This window comes from Trachurus japonicus, chromosome 11 (assembly GCF_045865225.1).
Source record: "Trachurus japonicus isolate A0001 chromosome 11, Traja_1.0".
Lineage (NCBI taxonomy): Eukaryota > Metazoa > Chordata > Actinopteri > Carangiformes > Carangidae > Trachurus > Trachurus japonicus.
Genome location: NC_140917.1, coordinates 23,853,529 through 23,878,404, shown reverse-complemented (window position 1 = coordinate 23,878,404; position 24,876 = coordinate 23,853,529). Strand labels below are relative to the sequence as shown.

General features: G+C 42.6%; 2 protein-coding genes across 2 annotated transcripts; one reads left to right on the top strand and one right to left on the bottom strand.

Annotated features, from left to right (window-relative positions):
- Positions 1-1,083: 1,083 nt before the first annotated feature.
- med10 (mediator complex subunit 10) lies at positions 1,084-3,840 on the bottom strand. The gene is made up of 4 exons (XM_085791963.1): positions 3,569-3,840; positions 3,398-3,481; positions 2,288-2,390; positions 1,084-1,904 (listed from the first exon to the last, which is right to left on the bottom strand). The coding sequence occupies exons 1-4, from the start codon at positions 3,688-3,690 to the stop codon at positions 1,809-1,811; spliced, it is 405 nt and encodes a 134-aa protein (XP_085648089.1). The 5' UTR covers positions 3,691-3,840; the 3' UTR covers positions 1,084-1,808.
- A 1,716-nt stretch (positions 3,841-5,556) lies between these two features.
- Positions 5,557-21,082, top strand: ube2ql1 (ubiquitin conjugating enzyme E2 QL1). Its single transcript, XM_085791961.1, has 3 exons — positions 5,557-5,855; positions 6,294-7,315; positions 17,351-21,082. The coding sequence occupies exons 2-3, from the start codon at positions 6,521-6,523 to the stop codon at positions 17,480-17,482; spliced, it is 927 nt and encodes a 308-aa protein (XP_085648087.1). The 5' UTR covers positions 5,557-5,855; positions 6,294-6,520; the 3' UTR covers positions 17,483-21,082.
- The last annotated feature ends 3,794 nt before the right edge of the window (positions 21,083-24,876 follow it).

Genomic DNA, 24,876 nt, shown 5'->3' with positions numbered 1-24,876 from the left:
GTCTGCAGGTGGTCCACTAACACAATTACTCACATTTCAGTCCTTTATCTTCAACCTTTTGTGTGGATTTTAAAGAGAACTCCACAGATATAAATTACCCTGTTGACAAAAAAATAATAGTACTCTTAGCAAATACAGTATTGTGGGAGAACTCTATGATGTCAACTTGCAATTTCAAAGTGTTGGTGCAGAAAGTCACCCTCCTTTACTTTTATTTTTAGTATTTTTGGTGGCTTTCCTTCAGGGTGTCAAAGCCACATGAGATGGATGAAAACGTAGGTGTTCTCACAAGAATGAAAAAAAAGATGTATCCGTTTTAAAAAATAAAACTTAACAAAAAGAAAATTCAATTACACCATTACATCACTCTCACAAAAACATCACAAAAACTACTGTAGCCTATACTCAATTTCTTTTCGCAGCTCTTATCTGAGCTGTTGTCAGTGACATTGTTTAAATACTTAAATTAAATGAGCATTTTAAACATATAATGCATAGCCTAACAATATAGGCGATGAAATTCAAAAACTTAAGAAACTATTTAACTTAATTTTCATTCATCCATAGATTATGGCTCTTACAGTATTAACATTCAGTGATCAGCAACTTTAGGTGATTGTAGATAGTAGCCAATAAAAAAAGGTTAATAATTCTGAAGCTCTTAAATATCCTATATCCAAGTTATTTAAAGCAGAAGTAAGCGTAATGTTTGTGTTAATATAAGTCTTAAATAGTTCTATCTTCCGACAGCAATCACTTCTATAGAGTGTTTGGTCTGAAACACGGGTCTGTCAGTCACTCTGCTCTGCTGTAAGCAGAGGAGAAAACTTTCCTTGTATCCTACAACCTTTATCCAATGAGGAGAGAGAACGGCATAAAGGGGCGGTCCTCTCTGTGTGTGCAGCCAAGGGATGCGCGTGAATGTGGTTACGTAGGGACGAGGGCGGGGACTGCTAACTTCATATTATGCTTTCAGGAAGTTAGCCAAAACCACCGGATCACTTACTTCTGCTTTAATTCATCATTTGAGTGCAGAAAATGCTATTACATTTCCATTGTCATGAAAACAGACTACACACAACATCAGTCCAACAAGGATAATTTATTAACAAACGTCATCGTACAAACAAGTTACAAATAAAGAGTGGACTCATTTCTGACCATGTCAAGAGATCAGGCACAGCAGTACCATCAAATAACATTTGCATTCAATTATCATGGCCATTAGAAACCTGAGCTTGATACAAAATGCTATGAACTGTGTGTGGTACAAATGCATGTTGCACAATGATTAGGAAGCATTACAAAAGGTAGAGTTTAAGAGTATAAATACACTGTATGTACAACTGAGGGAGTAAATTCGATGATAGACGCTGTAACACTTTTGCCTGTACAGTTTGGAGCCATAGAAATATTCTGCTCAAACTCAAGTGTCCATGCATCAAGGGAGGCATTAAAATCAAATGTGTCTCTTGGCAACAGAACAAGCCAGCACGGGAAAAACCATTTGTTTCTCCACTCCAGTTCTCCCATATACTTGTGATGTTGATTTGCATTCCTTTAAATGAGGTTTAGAAATTAGAAGAAGAGAAGGGATTTTGGCTGAGTCAGGGTGCTGAGCAGAAAGAAAAGCCTCTCCCTCAGGGTACTGGTCAGCAACTGCATCACAACATTTATGAAAAATAATAACTGGATGTTTTCATATTCTGCTGGCACCCACACAGAATCCAGTTTGGTTAAACTCCACCCAGGCTTTCATGTTTTCAAGGGTCACAGGTTGAAGGTCGGACACCGTGGTGCAGGAGTCACTAGGAGGGGGGATCTTCTCCGTGTATAGCCTTGTACTTGGACATCTCCTCTGGAAAAACTTTACTCAGCTCTGAGATTAGAAGGCTCTTGAATTTCTGTAATTAAAAAGATACAACAGCAGAGGTTACTTTATTATTGGTACTCACTGGTTAGTAAAAGCTAGAATAAATCGACCCAACTGTATTTCTAAATTACAAAGATAAGATTAATTTAATTAAAAATCTATAAACAACTCCCTCTAAAGAACTACAATAGGATTAAAGCACTGTGTCCATGGACAGTCAATTCATCAGCAATGGACACGGCACAAAGGACTATTAAGAACACATGGCTCATTGTGTATAATGAAGATCATCCTTGAATAAGAAACGTTTGATCTTTTTACTCATTACTGAATATGCCTTGCAGCATTTATTCTGTGAAATATTTTTGAAAGTGTTATTTATTAGTGTAGGATCAGTGGTAGGTAGGGACTTACTGTCATTGTGTCGATCTTTCCTTTGACCTGCTCATTCCTGGCCAAGGCCCTCTCCAGACATTCCTTGGTGTAGAGCTGAGGGTTTCGCCCTTGGTCGATATATCTACAAACACATGGGATAATAAGACTGAGGCTATGAAGCACACTTCAGGTATTATATACACTGCCCATTCCAAAAAAAAAACGACACACTCTAATATTTCGTTGGACCGCCTTGAGCTTTGATTACAGCATGCATTTGCTTTGGTATCATTTCGATAACCTTCTGCAATGTCACAACATTTATTTCCATCCAGAGTTGCATTAATTTTTCAAAGATTCTCAATGGGGTGAAGGTCTGGACTCTGTGGTCAAATTGGACCATGATTCTTCCTTGAAGATGATGGTTCCCCACTCTCCTTCCTGTTTTTAACAATACGTTCAACAGTTCTTTACCCAATTTTACTAGTCTCAGCAATCTGATTGGATGTTTTATTTGCTTGATTCATGTCAATAATTTGCATCAGTTAGGGTTACATAGGTTGTTGCTAGCTGAAACATTATCATCCATGCAGTAATTATCCAATGGGAGGCTCCGACCTATTAGCTTAGTTGAATCCAAGTGGTGACTTTTTTTTTGGACTGCAGTGTATAAACTTCACTCAGTATGCTCTTTTAGCCCATAATACATGAGACTATACACAATCCTTTTCCAATTTGATTGTTGATGTGGTGTGTAAGCAACTTCATTTTTTTTCTTTTATGCTTACTTTTATACTATTTCAGGAATCCTCTATACTGTATACCAATTAGAGTAGCAATAAAAATTGTATCAATTCTGATAAGTGAAAATGTTATGTTTTTCAATATAATGTATGCCTAATATTAACTAGCTCACAATTGTCAAGAATGAAAATCAATTTGAGTCATGACACAACCAGATTTGCCGACTAGGGATGACATTTCTACAGGCTTTCTAATGGGGTTTGGAGCCGCTCTTCCACATGGCTACATGTAAGTCTACTACTGTCTCAACCCAACAATATGTAGCACAGTGATGACAGATGAAGGTTCAGGTGGACAGACAGTCACAGTTACGACAGTAACAACAGCATCAGGTGAAGGACTCACTCGAAGACCTCCAGCGGTACGTTAATCTCATGGAGCTGCTGACGGCACTTCTCGATGTCTTGCAAACCAGATATCATGAAATTTCTGAGGAATAAAAAAGAAAAAGGATTCAACTCAATGTTAACTTAATGTTTGGTACCGTGTGAACGAGCTCCACAAAACATGACTCACAGTTTCTGGTTGAGTCCTGCCTGGCTGCTGGGCTGGAAGTCGCTGACGATGATTCCCAGCTGTCGAATATTCTCGATAAATTTCTCCAGATGCTCCTCCAGGTTGTCAAATTTCTCCGCCATGTTTCTTCACTATCACAGACACTATATAAATAAATAGAAATAACTCCGTCGGATACAATCCTTTGGTCAATTAATCGCTGTTTACTGTTAGCTACCGACAATACGACAGCCACAGTGCCGAAGTGCTTTACGGCAACAGAGTAGCCAATCGCGGGCGGGTACTGCTCCGCTGCCTAGGAAACGGGCGATGACTGGCTGCCGTGTTCTGACTGTCACAGCGTCAAAGTGTCGTGCTGCGTGTTGGGAAGCGGCTTCTTTGTCAAAAGCAGAAGATGAACTGAGTTCAGCAGCACTGCAGAGAAACAGTGACTTGACTGTCTGACAGAGAGAAACCGAAGGTAAACGGTCTGTTTATATAACATTGGAAATATAGAGACTTTTATTCATTTGAAAATAAGTCCCATGTAGGAAATTCTTTATTATGAATAGCCTAATCCTTTGATAAATGCTCGGGAATCCTACATTATAACAATGTACAAAACAGTCACAGATAGACAAGACCATAGACAACATAAACAAACAAAAACAAGAAAACAAAACAAAGCAGAAACAGAACAATAACAAAACAGTAGGCTAAATAGACAAATCAATCAGAGAAAACAAAATTGATAAAGTAATATAAAGAAATAATGTCCATGCTAATGTCAATGGATCAGCAGCAAACAAGCAGAATTATGGACAAAGACAGAAGTCAGTTATTCTAGTCTATCGTGGAAATTCCCAACTTAAAAAAGTGCAAAGTTTCAAGTCATCATGTCTATGTCTTCATTCATACTATTATTCTCACTGTAAAAGTTAATTGAAAGCCTTAACATGCACAGGCAACACTTTTAACACTCACTTCTGATTAACAAATATGTTAAGGATATTTTCATAGACAGTTTAGGCTACTGGTATTGTATATTATATCCTCTAAAATAGGTTACCTAAAATATCTGATAATGCAACACTCTATTCAAAAACAAACCTCCACAAGCTGAGGGAAATATAAAGGCCCACAGGGGCAAATGCACTGTAGGCCTATATCTTTTTTCTGACAGGAGTCACAACATGATTGGCTTTTTCATGTAGTTAGCCTACTATGTGGACTGAGACAGGGCAATAGGAGTAAGCAGATCAAGTTTACACACCTTAATAATACTAGAGGGTACATAGCTGGCGAACAGTCCTAAGTAGGTACATTGGGGTCTGTATAGTAGCCTACACGACCAAAAGACACTATAACTATTGTATGCCTAAACATAGAATGTAAAATTCTTCCAAAGTAGTAGCCTATGTAAATAAATTAAAAGCACTGACAGTCCAAAACTCTGTAAACACACTCACTGGAGGAACTCATGTAAATGTGGTCTGAAAGTGAAAGTGAATAACGTTGAAACTAGATTCCTCTGGCATCATCCACCTGCCAAGTCTCTGTTCTTCAAGGTACACCCAGGAGCGCCAAGTTACGCAGAGCTAGCCAGAATAATCCCGGAAATACGATATCAACCTTTAAAATAAAACTATAGCCTAGTTGTATTGAAAGTTACCATGGCCAATGAAGGAATGATAGTGGCCTAACGTTGTTTTTTGCGTGGAATGGCACAATTTATGACATTGATATAACATAGGCTAAAATAGGCCTAACTGTTTGGTTTTTTTCATTATAGGCCTAGCCTAGCTACTTCAAAGTCAGTTGTGTAGCCTATCATGGGGGGTGGGGGGTATAGAGTTTTACAAAACAAGGCAGTTATTTAAAGATCCTTGTAATGCATAGTGATTGATTTCTTCATTCATTCATATAAACCCATAAAAGTAGCCTGTGATTGGCTTTCCTTAAACATAGCGTAACTCCAGATCTTTTATTTTGAAAAGCCCGGCCGTCGCAGCGCCTCGTCGGAGCGCACAGACTGGCTGAGAGGCTTTACCGGGGGCTGGCTCGTCCTGAGCTGCATTAAAGCTGAAGCTGTCGCAGCTGCACTACACACATCAAAGCCTCTCCTCCTCCACCACCACCTCCTCCACCACCACCTCCTCCTCCTCCACACTGCAGCGCTCACCGACGGCAGCTCTCCTGGATGGTGGAGTCGTAACATCTTGTGTTGGGCTTTTTTTTAACGCACAGTCCGAGGAAACATCACGGGACATAACACGGACGTATACTCGGGGATTTGTATCCGTCTACGGTAAGCAGGCTGTGCTGTCTGGCTGCTGCTCTCATTCTGGGTCTGGAGGAGACGCGTAACGGGAAAATGAGAGGTGGTCTTATGATTAGGACTTTAGGTTTGGATGTGTTCACAGATCTCACAGTCACCTTCAGCTGCTGTTAACATCCTCTGTGTTGACACTTAACATGCACTTCTGTGGTAACAGCCAGATATGACTCATCTATGATTTCCGTAGTCTATTGATTAATGTGATATTGTGAAATGTTAGTAGGCTATATCATAAGATCACCTCGGTGTCTGTGTGGAATTCATCGTCCTATTTAACAACTGCAGTCAGTCATGGTGTCCAAATACCATTCATCTTTTTATGAGCTTTATTATTATTATGATTATTTTGTTGAGCGTATATTCGTCTAACCTCGCATTTATTTGCTGTTTCATTGTTTCTGATTGTAGTCGCCTGATCGCTGTCGAGATGATGCACTGAGGAGAAGGCAGCGCAGGCTCCCCCGGTCGTGTTCATCCTGAGGCTGCAGTGAACGGAGGGGGGGATTGCGGTACAACAAGGTTAATAATCAGCATCGATAAAGGTCGTCTCTGTGAGCGGGGAACCCGGCCTCAAAGGGTGAAATCTCGCCCCTGTGCGGGGGGATCGGCGGAGAAATATAGATCTATAAAAAATTATGGCCACCCTACTGCGGAAGATCGGTCTGATCCGTCTGCACGACCGAGACACCGAGGACCCAAAGCACCATCAGGGCTCACTAAAGGGGACCAAAGGGAACCAGAAAAACAACGCCAACAAACACTGTCAGACCGCCAACGAAACCAACATCCTGAGCACCCCGGAGATTAAGGCGAGGAAGCTGGACCAGCACGGCAAGGACAAGCCGACCGGCAAGGATAAGCAGCAGCAGCAGCAGCAGCAGCAACAGCAACAACAACAGCAGCAGCAGCAGCAGCAGCAGCAGCAGCAGCAGCAGCAGCAGCAGCAGCAGGGCAGCAAGGATGCGAAGGAGAAGCAGCAGACGGGGGGAGGCGGGAGTAAAGCGACCAGTGCCTCCTCGATAGCACCGCTGGCGCCGCACCGGCAGCACTGCACCCAGGTCCGGACGCGGAGGCTGATGAAGGAGCTACAGGAGATCAGGAGGTTAGGGGACAACTTCATCACGGTGGAGCTGGTGGAGGACAACCTGTATGACTGGAACGTCAAGCTGCACCAGGTGGACAAGGACTCGGCGCTGTGGCAGGACATGAAGGAGACGTGCACCGAGTTCATACTGCTCAACGTCACCTTTCCCGACAATTTCCCCTTCTCGCCGCCGTTCATGCGGGTTCTGACGCCCCGGTTGGAGAACGGCTACGTGCTGGATGGCGGGGCCATATGCATGGAGCTGTTGACCCCCCGCGGATGGTCCAGCGCCTACACGGTGGAGGCGGTCATGAGGCAGTTTGCGGCCAGCCTCGTAAAAGGACAGGTGAGGTGGAGAGGAAAAGTAAAAGAGGAGGGGGGCGGGGGCTGGTGGTGGGTGAGGGTCCATGCTTTTGGAACATCTTCATCATCCACACGGCATGTTAATCATCACTGAGTACATTTATTTAAGCCATGACACTCACTGGGGATGAGCAATTCCATCAGGCATCCATGCGTCATGCGTAACGAACGTGTAAAACTGCTTTTACGCACATTTAACACCATGACACCTTAAGTTTACTTCTTTTAATTCAAGTACTCAAATGTGTTTTTTGGTCATTTAATCAGAAAATCATGTTTTTGAATGAAGTGTCATTCTTGGATACCAATGGAGAGGAGAAAGAAAGTGTATCCAAATAGATTTTTAAAGAAAAATATCTTTATAGGACAGAGTAATTGGTGCATACTTTGTACCTGTAGTCTATTCTTAGCATTTTCCATCACCCTGTGAGCTGTAGGTTCTGCACTGTAATATCTCAGACCTCTGCCCCCCCCCCCCAATCCACCCTCCTCCCTTCTGTGAGCAGCAAACCCATGATTGTGAATATTATTAATCTTTATGGGACTTTATGGCGGCCATTTCATGTAGTGCAACGCTCAGTATCTCCTCAATGCCAAGCTCCTCTCTGCAGCACCGGTTTATCACCTACATAGATCAGCTTCCTTTGACAACAAAGACCTGCCATTGGAAAAGTCCCCATGCAGTGTCACAATAGCTGCGCTCCCATCAGATTATTAGTAAGCGAGGAGGAGGTGAATAAGGGGGAAGTGATCAACACGTGTAGAGTGTGATAGAAATAGCTGGGACAGAGAGATGGATGAATAAATAGAGACAGCAGGTCGCCTACCTACCAGCAGTCCTCAGTGATTTAGACGGACTGGATTATGTAATCCTGTCAAATCTGTTTTTCACATCCTCACTGCAGCAGCAGCAGCAGCAGCAGCAGCAGCTCTGCAACTCCTATGAAAATAGCTGCATCTCTAAATGCACTCCAGGCTATAATCATTTGACTAGATTGTCTGTTTTCCACCCGGATAGGAAAGATTGCTGCCTCGCGTGTTCTTCTAACACTCACATGTGTGTGATTTTCCCTTCATTTCATCTGTAGAGTAGGCTGCGTTCACCTCGCTCACTCTCTGCCTTTTGACGTCAGCAGCGTGACGGCTCTGTGGCAGGAGACCTTATGTAAACTGTCACAGGGTTCTCCTGCCCAACCCCCACACATCAGCTCAGCGCTTTTTTTTTTTTGGGCTTTGATGATATAACTTAACATTATTCCCGAGTCATCCGTGGTCATTAAGCATCTGTTACTGAGAGAGGTCAAGCTGCAAAAAACTGTACCCAAAGCAGAAAGAGAGGGGTGTGTGTGTGTGTGTGTGTGTGTGTGTGTGTGTGTGTGTGTGTGTGTGTGTGTGTGTGTGTGTGTGCTCATCTTGATTTGCTGCTTGAGGAGATGAGCTAGCAGCTCTGCAGTGCTCCCTAATTATGGTGCAGTGTATTCCATCTCCAGTTTGCTAATGGAAACAATATTGATTAATTATTCCTGTGTGAGAGAGATAGAGAGAGTATGTGTGCATCTCTTAATCTCTTTGTTTGCCTCTTATGTGGATGTGTTTCTACACGTGTGCTTCCGTGTGTTTCATGTCCTAATTTTATCTGAGATGCGCTCGGCCCTCTCGTGCATCGCGACAAACACAGCACACACACAGTTATATATAAACCTAAAACACACAGAGTGTATTTATTCATCCTTGGGCGCGGGAGCCCGGTGACAATAGCGCTGTGGCTCGTTTTGGAGCTCCTGCACTATTTTTAGTGCGAGAGGATACATGCGGTGACATAGTGGTGAAGTGAAAGTCAACAAAGGCACACATGTCCTCACCTGCAGATGTGACAAACACACACACAGTCATACACAATAACAGAAGTTGATACAGGGTAAGATTTGAAATCGAAGTGACCATTAGTTTCCATCAGATCACAGTAATCTGGCAGTATAGCTGTATCTCAGGTCTGTGTAAACTTTGCATCAGGTTGAATCCAGGCGCCTTTGTATCGGGAACAAGTCTGGAAATTGTACAGCAGTGTCATTTAAATTATAGTCTATTTAATACTGGATGTAACCTGTACACATCCAATTAGATTTCTATATTGATATCTATACAAAAAAACACCTGTTTTTGACAATGGTTTGACTCTCAGATCTTCTTTTCCGTGTTGTCATAATTGTTATTTCATCACTATTTATTTCAAATGTTGTCAAATATAGCTTAAAATGCTGATACCAAGAGCCACAGATGGACACATTCAGTAAACAGATCCTACATCATTTATTAAGAAAACAAGCCAAACATCCACTAGTCCCAGCTGGTCAATGTGCTGCCTTTTTCAGTTTCATATAGGGTTGAAAATTGAATACCTTGAGTATAAAGGGCCTTTCACACCGAACGCGGTATGCGCTGCGCCCACCGCGAGGTACAGCGCAGACAGGCGCAGAGCAGGGCGGCAGCGCGTACACATATGGCGCGAGTTGCTGAGCAACCGAACAAACAAGACAGGATTTGGGGGGGTATATGCAAAGATATGTTCGCCAGGAGCTACAAAACGACCGCTTCCAGGTGAACTTTAGCGTCTGGCTGAGCAGGGAGCAGTTTAACAGCCTGTTAGAGAGAGTTGGTCTGATCCTCAGGAGGATGACAACTCACTTCATGCATCCCGTCACTTTAACTGAACGTCTGGTCGTTTGTTTTCTCTCTGCAAGCGGCTGATTTTTTTTCAGACTCCACTACATCCTCTCCTATTGGACGCGCCGAGATGTCGTCACAGCGCGCTGCGCCCGGATTAAACATTTTTTAATTCGGGCGCAGCGCGCCGCCGCGGCATGCGCCCACCTCGCGTGCCGCTCAGCTCGGCGCAGAGCCGTTCGCCGGTGCGCCGCGGTAGCACGTACACAATGAATGGGTTTGCTGCCGCCTTCCGCCGCCTGCCGCGTTCGGTGTGAAAGGCCCTTAAGGCTTTTATTCTCTGGAAAGCTCTGGAAATTTGGGTATTTTTTCACTGTAAAAGAGGTTTTTCATTGATGTGACATGTTACTCCACTGAACTTTGGTAATTTTACCAGGTTATTTTTCACAGACTCGGGAAAATCCCTCCAGAGCTACATAAGACTTCAGACATTGTCTCTGGGGTGGAATGGTCTTCCTTGTGATGAGTAAACTGACTGTCATGCATGGAATCGGTGAAGCCCCTTTTTAGCTTCCTGTTTTCTGTGGTGGAGTTCATTGTTCTGTTGAAGTTCTTTTTTTTTACGTAGTACAGAGTTGAAAAAGCCAAAAAACCAAACAAACACAGAGACGTAAACTTAACAAACCAAACAGCGGCGTTAGCCTTGAGTGACCCTGCCGTCAGTCCCGTCGGTACCCACGGGGCTCTCTTGACTGATCTGATGAGGATGATGATGACATTGATCCCTGTTTGTTTATCCCGGCCCCTTTAAGCACATGTCTGTGTTATGCAATTCCCGCCGACCCCTAGAGCTGCTTCCCAACATGCACTGGGGCCTTCCCTGCTCTGCCCATTGACTGATCTCCATTCACACGATTACCCAGCAGCCACTTTACACGAGTGTGTCCCTCTCAACGAGTGAGCGCTTAGCTGAAATAGATAAACACTGACATCGCACTGTACAGGCCCGGGGCGCTGGTTCAACTGAACCGCAACATACACACACACTCACACAAACACAAACACACACTGTTTGGCCCATTCTTACCCTTACAAGCAGTTATTTTTACTTCCTCTCTCCATCCATCTTTGGATGCATCCTAGGGAGCCATTCTTCTAGACAACTGGGAGCACAATGGCGCTAATTAATGCTCAATTTCCTCTTTTCAAGATGGAGTCACGCAGGCTTTTGTACTGGCTCTTAAATCAATACACGTAATCAGAAGCAGATCCTCACTTTCCAGCTCTTATTCACTCTCTGACAAGTACACAACCACTGTTTTCAGTGTAGGTATATACAATAATAGTGTATTCTGCTGCTGCATACACTCACCACCCAGTGTTCTCCCCATATAGGTAACTAACCAATGAGAAATTGCCAGCTATTGTGTGCAGAAACAAGTACACGGTGTTCACAGAGATTGGTGTAATGGCAGCACTGTGTTCAGCTGTGGGTACGTTCAGCCCTGCCATCGATCACCGTGGTAATCACACCTCTTTAACAATGGCCAATTGCCATAACGATATCAATCCAAGACAGCAGACGCCATTTTGAGGCGGTGATAGCTTCCATATGGCGAGATGTGAAGATATGCATGGATAATGAGCAGCATGTGAGTTGCATGTGATTTAAAAAAAAAAAGAGAACAACATATCCCAGCTTTTCACCAATGCTCTCTGACAGCAGCCAACCGGTGCATTATCTTTGCTTGTCAGCCTGGGTAATCTGTATTACAGGCTTCTGGCTGCGCATGGAGGCTGAGCAGGTTTCAGACAGCCCTGCTTAGGTGTCACCCACTCGGTGTGTTTTTCCATTTTAAAGGCCCGGTGGATCAGTTGTTTGAGGAAAGAGGTTGTCTTCTAATGTGGCTTTTTAAGAGAGGAACAGAAAGTACATCCCCAAGTGACGCTACATGTAATAGTTCTGCATGAATCACTCATTGAAACAAGCATACAGGTTAAAAAAAAACAACAACAAAAAAAATCCCACATGAATGGAAAGTTTCCACTGCAAATCAACTTTAAAAGTCACATCATTTCGGTTTCTGTGCTGGTAGTGAGGTCAGCCTTTATTTTGCTTTGTTTCAATTGTCTGACTTCATTTGAAGCATTTCACGTGTCAAAGTGAAGGGCTTGTCATGGTGGACATTTGTAAAGCAAGGATTAATTTCAGCGTTGCGAATGTAAGGGAGAAAGGGATCGGACGTGCTCCTCAAAATGTGTCTGTCTGTCTGTCTGTGAGACGGAGAGACAAAGTGAGAGAGGGTGTGAGTGTCACTAAGCTCCACAGTGAAATGAGGCCAGTGTTGCTACAGGAATGGAAACTGTAACCCTAATCTCCAGATCATTCAATGTTATCACCTCCCTATCTCCCTTTATCCCCTTGCATCACTTTTGACCCAAAAATAGCAGAGCGAGTACGCAATAGGACATACTGATCGTCAATCAGATGTCACTGGAGTAGAGAATTAACATTAGGCTGTTTGATGTACTGTATCTCTTTGCTTGGGGAAACACAGTGTCCTTAACCCTAGAACACTAACGTCGGGTGATTTTCACCCATGAAATTATTGTTTCATAATTTTCATTATGTTGCTGTTGTCTGAGTTTCGTGGGTCCCTGGGTAGCTTCATACTGCTCACTGACGTCATTGAAGGTAGGCATGTTACCCTGCTCCCATCCCTAGTTTTTTCAGCAGGCACATGTTCGGGTGGATTTCACCCGACGTTAGTGTTTATGTATCTAAATCTGGCGACCATTTCTGGTGATGCTGAAAATTCTTCTTTTTTCTTTTTACTCCACCAAATAAGGCTCAAATGTCCCACAAATGGGTGGTCTGAAGGACAAAGTCCCAGCTCCATTAGTCTTTTTTTAAGGAAGTTTTTGTTAAAAAAAACAAAAAAAAAATCACAAATTTTGGATATTTTTTTATAGGCTCACCATGATACCTTTTTTTCATTTTGTGAAACATTGTACAGTGGAAAATTAAGGAAGTGTACTTCAATTTGCCATGTATTGTTGTATTTTAATATACTTTGGTGAGAAATATTTTTTTATGGGTATATTATATCGGGTAAAAAATACCCGGCGTTAGTGATGGTGTTACTTTTTGTAACGTTAGTGTTCTAGGGTTAAATCGCCTTTTTTTATTAAAGAAGGTGAAAACTGTTTCATTGCCCAGGCTTGCTACTGATCTAGAGATTTGCTCTAAACGTTGCAGTGCATTACAAATAATAACTATGATCTTGTTTAATCTCTCTAGTCTTTATGTAAATCTTGTATTTAAGCTCTTATTTCCCCATACTGAGGTAGAATTTAAAAGGAAATTAGCGTATTTAACGCTAAAACGAAGATAGCAACAATAGTCACCTCTGGCAGTATGCAAATATTTTAAAGACATAACAAAAATTATGGATTAAACAAACAACATAGGCTATAACGTGTTAATTAGTGAGATGGTTTGTTTCATTGCCTTCAGACTGACTCAGACTAGTAGCTCTCCCTCTCCAGTCTTAAGGCCCTTACACACTGGACATGATAAATAAAAGATAAGAAATTGCAAATATTTTTGGGGCGTCGCGTGGCGTAGTGGTTAGAGCGGGCGCCCCATGTATAGAGGCACAGTCCTCGCTGCGGTCGGCCCCGGTTCGAGTCCCGCGTCGGGTGCCATTTGCTGCATGTCATCCCCCCTTTCTCTGCCTCCCCGTTTCCTGTCTGTCTCAACTGTACTATCTATAAAGGCATAAATGCCCAAAAAATATACTTTAAAAAAAAAAGAAATTGCAAATATTTTGCATCAAAACCATTAAGACTGGCGGCGATGCGAATATGCAACAGATGCGACAATTCTAAACCAAAGTTTTGCTTTGTGTCAGGTGGTTCTTGATTATCCCTCACGTATTCACCACCTGACAACACTGTCATCCTACCAACTTTACTATATCCAACACAGCAGCTCGCTGTCTGATCACTGTCCTGACAGCCCAGCTGTTGGACTATGCTTCACCACACATTGTCCTTCATCTCGTTGACTTTGCAAAGTTTGTGTCCCTTGTCAAACAAGACAAGGTGGTGAGCATAGATTGTCCTCAAAAAGAGATGGTGCAAGCTCCATGATTGGTTGATGTGTTTATTATTCGCATGGGTGAAAGCTCAGAAAGATCGACTTCACAAAAATTATGTCGCATTTTCACCATATAACATTCACGGTCAGTGTGAAAGGACTCGTGATGAAAACCGAGGTTTGAAAAAAAATATTGACACACAAATTATTCAATCGAAAAATACGTCCCCGGTGTGAAATGGCCTTTTTGCTAAGAGGAGCTAACCAGTAGTCTACTTCCCAAGATGTTTAACTATTGCACCAGATAGAGAACAAAACAAGAACAAAGCTGCTTTTATATCAATAGCCTATAACAATGGCTAACACCTGGGTTCATATCTGTGGAACAGTGGCTCCATATATCCAGTGGCGGAAGCATATAGCTGAAGGATTAAGGTTTATGAGGAGGGGTTTATCTATACTGCACTGCAGAATACAGAGGAGCTTGCCATCTGAAAGAATTTCATTAGTATTGGTTTCAGTGGCGCAGAGAGTCCTCAGTGCCATTTTCTGCCTGCCAAGAAGCGTTTGGGCAGAGGCAACGGGTGCATTGTTAGAGCATGTACAAACAAATACACTAAAGTACCTGACATGTTAGCCATGCAGCTGCAGGGTAGTAGCGTAGTGTCTAGTGAGTCAACCGCAGCATGGATGTAAATATAGCTGCAGTATGACCAGTGGACAAAGATGAACTGTCCAGTCAGATCTGTTTATCATGACCTTCCCTTTGTCATGTCTCTGTGTTTCGGAAGTGATCCTTCTACATAAAACAATGCACTTCAAACTCATTATGAATCATGCCTTTGTCATGGCCATGTTGCCATGGCTCTGAAGCTATCTGAGCTTCTTCTTTTTTTTTCAACATGAAGATAGTTGTTTCTTTTTCTATTCATCCTCCCACGCACTCTTCTTCAGGGAAGACTTAACACCGCTGCCAACAACAGAATAAGCAGCTTTATCGTCACAGGCAACACCCACACCTCTTTTCTCCATCCCCCCCACCCCCCACCCTCATGTCATCCCACGTTTATTATTAGAACCAGTGTGTGAAAGAAGGAGGATTTCAGCAAAGTGCCGCCTAGGTGAAAATGTCAAAGTGCACTGAGTGAGACATTTTTCACTCCGAGCGCATGAGGGTTAACCTGTTCATATATTCATTTCTGTCATATTTACAACCTCTTCATCATTTAAGTGCAGTGGTTGGTTCCGCTTTTCACTTATCTCCCTATTGCCCAGCATTGTGGAAGGTATATTTTCGCTTCTGATTGAACGTGACATCTTAAAAGCCCTTTAAACACTGATCTAATGTTGGTCAACCTGCATTCGGATCACTTGTCCTGTGGACATCTCACCCTGCAGCTGTGCATTCACCATCCAGTTCATCCATGCGTGTCTCTGTCGCCCTATACTTTTGTCTGGAAACAGGTTTTCTGGAAGTAGTTTGATGAAACCGCCGACATCCATGAACAAAAGAACCGTCTTTCTTTTGATCTGACGATGCATATCCAGATCAGACAAATGATGTGTTGACAGTTACTTCTTTTTGAGTTTTGACATAATATTCTTCTTTTTACGGAGTCGAAGAAAGAAAAATCAATGTCAATATGCAAACAGGATTTATTTCCTCTTGCATGAAGCTTAAAGAAGAATGGGCTGAAAGCTGTCTCCAGTATTGTTTCATGTTACATCAAATTAAATTTGTGCCATTAAAATAATTTATTTTGATAAATGTGAAAATCATTTGAAAGCATCATCTAACTGCATTTTAATGTGATTGTATACTTCATGTCGCTTTTCACTGGTTAATTTCATTGTAAACAGAATAATAATGTAGTCAGGCAAAACAAAAGGGCCTTAGGTAACTGTGATGGGCATTTATCACCTGCAATATGACACTTTACAGTCCAAACATTGAATAATTTATAATGAGTTATAATGCAGTTATAGCGCTGTATAACTATTGTTATAAACACTCATAAATGATCATAATGCTTTATAACAATAAGCATAACACATCATAGAGCAATTCTAACTCTATAATACTTGACCTTATAAGCCATTATAAAATGCTCTATAATGTGTTGTTATAAAGCCTTACATGTTTATAATGATAGTTATACACATCTATAAGCCAATTATAACACATTATAACTATATTTAATGTGGGCATTGTCAGCAAGTTACTAACAATTATAACATAATACCTGACCTTATAAGTCATAATAAAATGCTTTATAGTGTGTTAAGATTATTGTTATAAAGCATTATGATCATTTATGAGTGTTTATAACTAGAGTTATACAGTGCTATAACTGCATTGTAACTCATTATAAGTATGGTTATAATGCATTATAGAGATAGGCGTCAAGTAAAGTGTTAGCCAAAGGTCAAATGAAGTTGATTTTGCAGCAAACATAACCATAGGGCTTGGTAGACCGCCTCACCCTCCATTAGTCTCCCAGATATGGCTAAACAAAAATGAATCCATCACCTAATGGCAGAGATCCCAGATTAAAATCATCACTAGCATCCAGTCAATTGTTCTTTGGCTAAGAACGTGTTTATCTGTCCAGTTTGGTAAAATATAAAAATAATTCATAATTATAGACAGCAAGACAAACAAATGCAGTGTGTATGTGTGTGCGTGTAAATTGTAAGATGTGCTCAGGATTTTGATGCAGGGCTGAAGCCAGAAAATACTGACGTCACAAGTCCAACTCCTCACATCTTGTCTACAAAAGCTTTGAAATTAACAGTGTTATCAGTTCACCTGTTCTGTTGTATCTACTGCCAATGCATGATCCAATGCTGCTTTAAATATCATTTTCTCTACATTCTAAACAATATAACTTTAGTGCATCTGTGTATTTTCTTTGAATCAAACTTATTTGTGACCTAAGAAACTCTAAATAATATCACAATCAGACCATTAAAGGAATAGTTTGACAGAGGTAGACGAGAAGTTTAACGCCTGTGAGGCTACAGCCAGCAGGTACAGTAGTTAGTAGTTAGCTTAGCTTAGCACAAACACTGGAAACAGGGGGAAACAGCTAGCTTGGGGTGACAAAATCCATTGTTATAACAAATATGTAATGACTTAACAAAGGCAAAGTGAAGGAATATGTACACTTGTGTCATGGCTGCAGTGTTGCATCTGTCCACACAACCTAACCTCCGTCCTCTCTCTGTCTGTCTGTCTGTCTGTCCTCACAGGGACGTATATGTAGGAAAGCAGGAAAGTCCAAGAAAGCCTTTAGCCGTAAGGAAGCCGAGGCCACCTTCAAGTCCCTGGTGAAGACCCATGAGAAGTATGGTTGGGTGTCTCCGCCCGTGTCCGACGGCTGAGTGCTGGACCGCCGCCCCGCTGACCCCCGCGCTAGCCGGACCGCCCCCAGCTAGCCCCGACACGCAAAACGACACACCACGCTAACCCAACAATCTCTCACCTTGACCTATTGTGGTGTTTCACTGAAGTTTTTTTTTTTTCTTTTTCTCGCTTTTGTGTGTCTGTGTTATGATATATTTTTCAAAAGACTTTTGTCCTCCATTTTCCACCGAAACTGTCGGAGAGCAGACACACCGTCATCATCGTCACTCCTCCACCAAGATGAAGCAACTTTTCGGAGACTCTGTTCCTCCATTTCAGAATGATGCGAGAGGGATTTGTGAGTGTATGTGCGCGCGTGTGTGTGAGTGTGCATGCCACTCCATCGGACATCAGCTGGGAGTGTGTGCACGTGCATCAGTGTGTGCGTTACAGTGGTGTAATTTCTTTCTTTTTTGTTCCTTTTTTTTTTTTTTCTCAACGCACACCCATGCACATGCAGTCGGACAAATCAAACTGTGTGGACTTCTCCACCCTTGTGAAAGACTACTAAATGAAGGAGACTCACTCACCCCCCCCCCCCCCCTCCTTTCCTATTCTCACCATCCCATCCTCTCCTCTCTTTCCATCCACCCCTCGCTCCCTTCTTCTCCCTAGCAATGAACTGGCATTACTTCCCACGTCTCTCTCTGTAGCTGTCGGGTCATTTACATGTAAATGAAGCTGTTAATGTTTAATAGACGGGCAGCACACTGGCGTTTTTACTCACTCATTCACTCCTTCATTTCCCCTTTCTTTCAACTGTGCCGTTGCTCACAGTTCAATGCAACATGAAGATTGTAATTTACATGGAGCTGTGCTCTCTCTCTCTCTCTTTATCTCTTTCTCTCTCTCTGTCTCTTTCTTTGGCTCGCTCGTTCACTTTGTTTCTCTTTCTTTCTCTCCGTCTCTTGTGGCTAAATTTAGAGCTCACTGTTGCGTAGATGGATATTGATTTCTAATGGAGGAAAAAAAAACAGTCACACGTTGCTTTATGCAGAGACTATGTATGATACTAGAATGACGGTCAATCACCTCTCTTTCTTCCTCTCTTTATTCTCATGTTATTGTGTGTGAGCGTGCGTGTGGACGTGTGTGTGTGTGTGTAGGAGAGGAAGAAGACTGTAATTCCCATGATTTAGATACCAGATGGTACAGCTGAAGGCCAGGCCTCAGTGTGTCTGTGTGTGTGTGTATTTCTGTGTATGTGTGTGTGAGCAAGGGAGATAACCCTTTAAACAGAGAAAAATATGATTTACTGTGAATGACACTAAAGGCCTAAAGGGAGTGCTGTTTTTTTTTTTGTTTTTTTTTTTTTTGCTAAATGACTTGTCGCCGTCAAGTTCCACTGTCTCTTATCTCCTGATCATCACTACTGTAAACACACGTGTGGTTGTGAGTGAATATCTCTGTGCACATAGCCATGTCTCTGATCCATGTAAAGTACTAAAAGTCAGTCGAAGATACGCTTCGGACATTTAGCTGTGCTCGAGACGCGCATGCTCACGCACAAAATCGAGTTCACTGACACACACACATGCGCAAACACACGCACACACACATACGTACCTGCGACCTTGATGGCAGCAGCAGTAACCACCTAGAAATGAAGACAGACAGGAGCTGGAGCGCCGCCGTGGATTGGAGTGGTGCTTTAAATGAGTGTACGCTTCACAGCCCACCTGATTGATGTCTGCTGAAAGAGAGGCAACGTTGAGATGAGGAGGAGAAGAAGAAGAACAGAGGGAGAGGAGGGAATCGTGGGAGCTTTGATCACTCCCGGCTGCTTCTCAGAAATGTCAGGCGGCTCGGAAAATGGCCACAAGACGGATACTATTTGCTCTCCCTGCTGTAGTTACAGAGGAGACGCAAAGTTACCCGAGTTCCAACCTTTGGATTGGACTTTATAGATATCTAATATTAGCCCCGGCTGCATCAGCATCAGTCTCAATCAATCGGAGCGCCTACTGGTCACATACGATCTGTCCGTCCAGTCCAGTGGGCTCCTCGTGTGTTTGTTTTGCTATCTGCCAGTTAAATGTCAGAGGGAAAGCTGCTAATTGGTCTGACATTTCAGCAGAGCGTCATTAGAGGAGAGCAGTGAGAGCAGAAGGATGGAGGATGTCAAACCTCCCGCTCAGCTCTGACATTTTGTCACTCTCTGCTCCTGCCCCGTTTTGTTTTTTTCTTTCTTTAGAGGGGGCAGGGGGGTTGGGGAGGGCAGACAGTGGGTCAGGTGAGGGGAGGCGGGGCGTAAGGAGCAGCAGGGCCCAGCCGGAATCCTGGAGCAGGGTGTTTGAACCGCTGAGCTGATGCCAAGCCGCCCTGCCGGCATGCCACGTTTGGACTGGGTTGTGCTGCACCCAACCCCCCAAAAAAAGCCCCTTCCCCTCCTTCATGCTGCGTTTGTGGTCAATAACACAACGTCTGTCCGCCTGTCTGTCCGTCTGTGTGTGAGTGCACGTGTGATGTGTTGCGCTCCCATTTTGAAAAAGAAAAGAAGAAAAAAAAGAAAGGGAAAAAAATAACAAGAACAACACACCATCTGGTATGTGATCATGTACGAACGCGTGTTAGTCCTCTTTGAATTTGACTAGTCATTTCAGGGTCGATTGTATAGTGATCTCTTGGCTCAGCGGAGAAAACTGTAAACTGAATTATTATTAAGACAAAATATCTCAAAAGCTCAGTGTTTGCTGGTTTCAAGAGAATAATTTTGTGATATAGTTTAGATTGGTAGTTTGCAGACACTAACTGGGTGAACTGATTATGTTGTATTATATCTGCATGTGATACGTGATTGGTAGCTAGCTACTGTATATCTTTTTTCAAGAAAAGTAAGAAAAAGTACGGGGAAAAAAACAAAAATGCAAATGCTTTTCTTTTTCTTGGTCTTTTTGTTTTCTTTATTTGGTTTCTGTACTGTATGTATCTTTTTTTTCTTTCTAAGCGTCCTAAAAATGTCACATTGTGTTATATGAATGTTTGTGTTTTAATTTATTTGTGGTTTGCCAAAATGAAGATTTGAAGCATGTTGCAGGTATTGTCACAAGAAAACGAGAAGAAAAAACCTTACTAAGAATGATAGCCTATGTATTTTGTGTGACGGGGGAAGGTGTGTTTTTTCGAGGGGATTTCAGGGAGTGAAGACGGACAAAAGGTTGCAAAGCCTCAAGGTTTAAAAAAAAGAGGAGAATTTCCTTTATTGGGAGTGCATCAAAGTGGAATCAAGAAAATTCCTACACTCCCTTGAATGCTCCCTAGTCCCCTCCATGATGTCACTGCTGTCCCTTCCCCTATGGTCCTGCTCTAGACAGTGATTTGGCTTGTGGGTAATGCAGTCAACACAAAGATCTGGACTAAAGTTTCCCTCAGTCAAAGATCTAGGATCAGTGTGACTTTCCCTGTGCTTCAAATCTAACTCATTAAGGGAGTCTGACCTGTGATCAGTAACTCTGGGCTACTTCGTTCCACCCCTGACTTGAGTGTTTGGTCGAGACCGAGGTCTTAAAAGTTCAAAAGGTGAAAGGTCGTTGCAAGACCAAACAGGAATGTGCAATAAAAGTTACAGCTTATTCAAACTCTGCTGATTTGGTGTTTTTTTTGTTTGTTTTATATCGGCGTTAGGAGCTGTTGCCACATCTGGGCCGTTACTCAGCCTTCCTGCTGCACTATATACTTTAATGACCCAGTTCAGGCTGCTGCGTCCTCTGCCTGGCCCCCCTGCACCGTCCTACTTTCATTTGCTGCAGTCAATAAGACAGTGTTTCGAAACATCCTCAGTAAACACAGGCCGTAATCATCTGTCCCTACTCTTGTGCTTTTATCAGACAGCCTGCAGCCTGATGGAAACACAGTGTTCCCTCTGCGTGTGTTGAGTGGTCTGCTAACGGGCGCCTGCGTTACACGGCCTGTAAGTGGATGTGTTAAAGAAGAGTGTATGCACGGGTCATGAAGCTAGATGAAGATGGATTCCAGCTGAATGCAACGTAACGAAACAACGAAATATGCATGTTTTTTGCAATCTGAGTCTATGTCATTTTCATTTATATATTTTAATATTAAAGGGGAGTCCGACAGACAAGCATTTAAAATCATAATCTAATCTGTTTGTGATGATTTTGCAGACTGATGACTGTACTTGTAGTTGTTCAGTCACATTTTCATTGCACTGACGGCCTGTTACTGTCATTTCTGGTGTAACTTTCACTCTGCACATGGATTTATGAAGTAAATTTGGGTAAACCAGGTGTTCTTGTACAACATGTCTATTCTGCCATATTGGACTCCATTCTAACAAGCACTCCCAAGAATAAAGTCGATGGGTGAAATGTTACAATAATTGATAAGAATAGAGGACAAACTTATGAAGAAAACATATGATGATTTAAAATGATGATCTATAGGTTTGTATATGTGCGTTTTCACTTGCAGCTTACAGCTCTGTCATTGCCTCCATCGGATTGATATTATGGATTGTGCTCTTCTACTTTTGTCATGTTTGGACAGGACAAATTCCACATTCGTCATCCTTATCAGTGCATGTGAAATCAGGCATCTCCACCCACCGCAAGCTACCTGAGCAGAGGACGGATCAGGTGGCTGGAAACCGTCTGTTTGGACGTGCAGGGCATCTACAACAAGACAGAACAATGAAGACAGTTAGAAAACTTGATTCACTTCCAGAGAGAAGCTTCTTTTTTTTCTTTCTTTCTTTCTTGTGATCCACAGAATTAGAAGTTGAGGTCACCTGATCGAGTAGTTTGAAGGAGCTGAATTTGATTGGAGGTATCTGGTGTTGGGACTCAGCCCAGTCAAAATGGAGGACAAGACCGCATGGCTTCTTTTTTTCTCGCAGACAAAGGAAAACCATTTAACTCAATCCTTCACCTCTTCGCACCTAGGTGTGAAACCTCCACTACTGACCCCCCATTGGTCAGGTATGGCCCCAGGACCTGTGAGGTCACAGGCCATATAAAAGGAGAAGGTGCCCTTCTCTTCTCTCTCTCTCTCTTCACCCTCTTCTCTCGCCCGCTCTTCAGAAGGGGCTACCGCTCCTCTCAGCTCCTCACCTGGAGCTACTGCTACAACTCTCCAACCTCCATGAGGCCTGCACAAGGCAGACGCCTCCACTGGTAGCGACGCGAGTGCCTACCAACGGATTAAAGAACAAGAACCAGCTAGTACGACACAAGGTCTGCTAGTCGAGTCAACAAGGAACGGAGCCACAACGCCAAGCAGAACAACCAACCAACTCTGCAAGGAGAAGGACTCTCCTCAACGGAACTCAAACTACACAGCCAGGACGGCTGTAGTTCACTGGACAAAGACACAATCACTGGACTTGACAAACCGCAACAGGACCGGCAACCCTGCAACCGCAGGAATCCCCACCAGCACCGGGAACTTCTCACCCTCACGTGACTTGGTAACGTAACTGGGACTAGTTAGGATTACCTTGCACCTTGACTAAGCATAGAATACCTCAACCTTGCCAATGTATGTATTGATTGAAATCAGTTTAAATACTTGAGCTTTGTTGTTGTTGTTGTTGTTGTTGTTGTTGTTGTTGTTGTTGTTGTTGTTGTTGTTGTTGTTGTCAGTTAGAGCCTGATCTTCACTTAAGCTGTATGTTTAGTTGACCTGAGCGTTGAACAAAGGGACACCTTTGCTCACCTCCCCCACATCACATGTGGTTGGCCTTAGAAGTCTCAGGACAAAAGGCCACCCTCCATCTTTTCCATTGTCTGAGGTCACACTTCACACCTCACAGACACATGGTCACCGACACATAGCCATACACTCTCACCAACACACACACACACACACACACGTGTACATAGTGTATGTAGCTTGTCTTAGTTTCATGTTTTGTTATTCCATTTTCTAGATGTGTCCAATAAACTTCCTTGAAACTTTACTCGTCTGTTAATGTTGTAGGGGAGACCGGGGTTGGTTGTCTCACGGGTTGGTTGTCACAGTGCTTATTACAGCCACACTACAGGGCGCTGTGACATGATGTTGATATTAAATTTGAGGCCTGACTTCCTGTTCATTTTGCAATAGTCATTTTGTTGAATGCACACTAAACACTGAGGTGAGGATATATTTTATCATTTTTATGGGTCAGAGTAATTTTTCATGTTTGTGTTATTTTTGTAATAACAGCTTACACGTTACTAGTCATTTCACAATAAAACACTCATTAACAAAACAAAAGTGGTAGTTTTTGTTGTAGTCATCTTTTAGCCAGCAAGTTAAAGCTATGTGGTAGTTAGCTTAACATGTTTGCTAAATGGTCAGTTGGGGATGGTTGTCTCACTGCTCTGGGGGTTGGTTGTCACACATGTGACAATGGCTTTCACAATGAAATAATTTTATAGCACTGCAAATTCTTCCATTTTACTTCTCATTAGATAATTCAGAGAACTGATCACCTGCCTCAGTCTTATTATAATATTGGACATGTAGGCTACCTGTTCTTGGTATGCTGTTTGTTGTTGCCAAATGAGGTAACTTATTCATAATGATTTGATAATTTGATCGTTCTCGGGGCACTGGTGATTATTATAGAGGTGGTATTCATTTCAAAAGTTATTTGGTGTGTCTAGCTTAAAAACAAGAAAGTTACACATCTTCTTTTAAAATCCTAATATATCACTGAAACCCTATTGAACCTCCATAGGGACAACCAACCCCATACCCTGTGACAACCAACCACATTGTGTCAGAGTGTCTTTCATGGTGAATTACTTTTTGTTGCAATATGTTATAAAGACAAAAAGGGTACCAGTTTCAAGCCAAGACCTTAAGCTTTCATTTAATGTAAGAATTACTGTTCAAAGTTTTTTTGAAGATGAGCAATTCGTACATGAGTAAAAAGTGTGACAACCAACCCCGGTCTCCCCTACAATAGTATGCCAACCTCTACGCAGTAGAACTTCTAAATCCTTCAACTTTGCAGCTATTGATAATGTTATTTTGTTTATAATTATTAACTTAAAGCAGATATCAGTGGAATGTTTTTGTTAATATAAGTCCTAAATAGTCCTATTTTCCGTCAGCAATCACTTACATGAAGTATTTCAGCCTAAACACGAGTCTCTCCGTCACTCTGCTCTGCTGTAACCCGAGGAGAAAATTTTCCTTGTGGGATACAAGTGTTATCCAATGAGGGGAGAGAACGGCATGAAGGGCTGTGTGTGCAGCCAAGGGATGCGCGTGAATGTGGTGACGTAGCACGAGGACCAATTGATGCCTGACAAGGGCGGGGGCTGCTAACTCATGGTGCGTTCAAGGAAACTCGTACTTTGTGTTTTTCCTTCCTGTGAAGTCATACCAGTTCGATCTGGTACGAGTTCACGGGTCGGAAGTT

What these genes read in the sequence shown, in the direction of transcription:
- med10 (XM_085791963.1), bottom strand. Translation starts at nt 3,690, where the DNA reads ATGGCGGAGAAATTTGACAACCTGGAGGAGCATCTGGAGAAATTTATC. An exon ending in GCAGGACTCAACCAGAAACT is followed by an intron (nt 3,482 to 3,568) that starts GTGAGTCATGTT and finishes TTTATTCCTCAG; the next exon opens with AAATTTCATGATATCTGGTT. An exon ending in GTACCGCTGGAGGTCTTCGA is followed by an intron (nt 2,391 to 3,397) that starts GTGAGTCCTTCA and finishes ATGTGTTTGTAG; the next exon opens with ATATATCGACCAAGGGCGAA.
- ube2ql1 (XM_085791961.1), top strand. Translation starts at nt 6,521, where the DNA reads ATGGCCACCCTACTGCGGAAGATCGGTCTGATCCGTCTGCACGACCGA. An exon ending in CCAGCCTCGTAAAAGGACAG is followed by an intron (nt 7,316 to 17,350) that starts GTGAGGTGGAGA and finishes CTGTCCTCACAG; the next exon opens with GGACGTATATGTAGGAAAGC.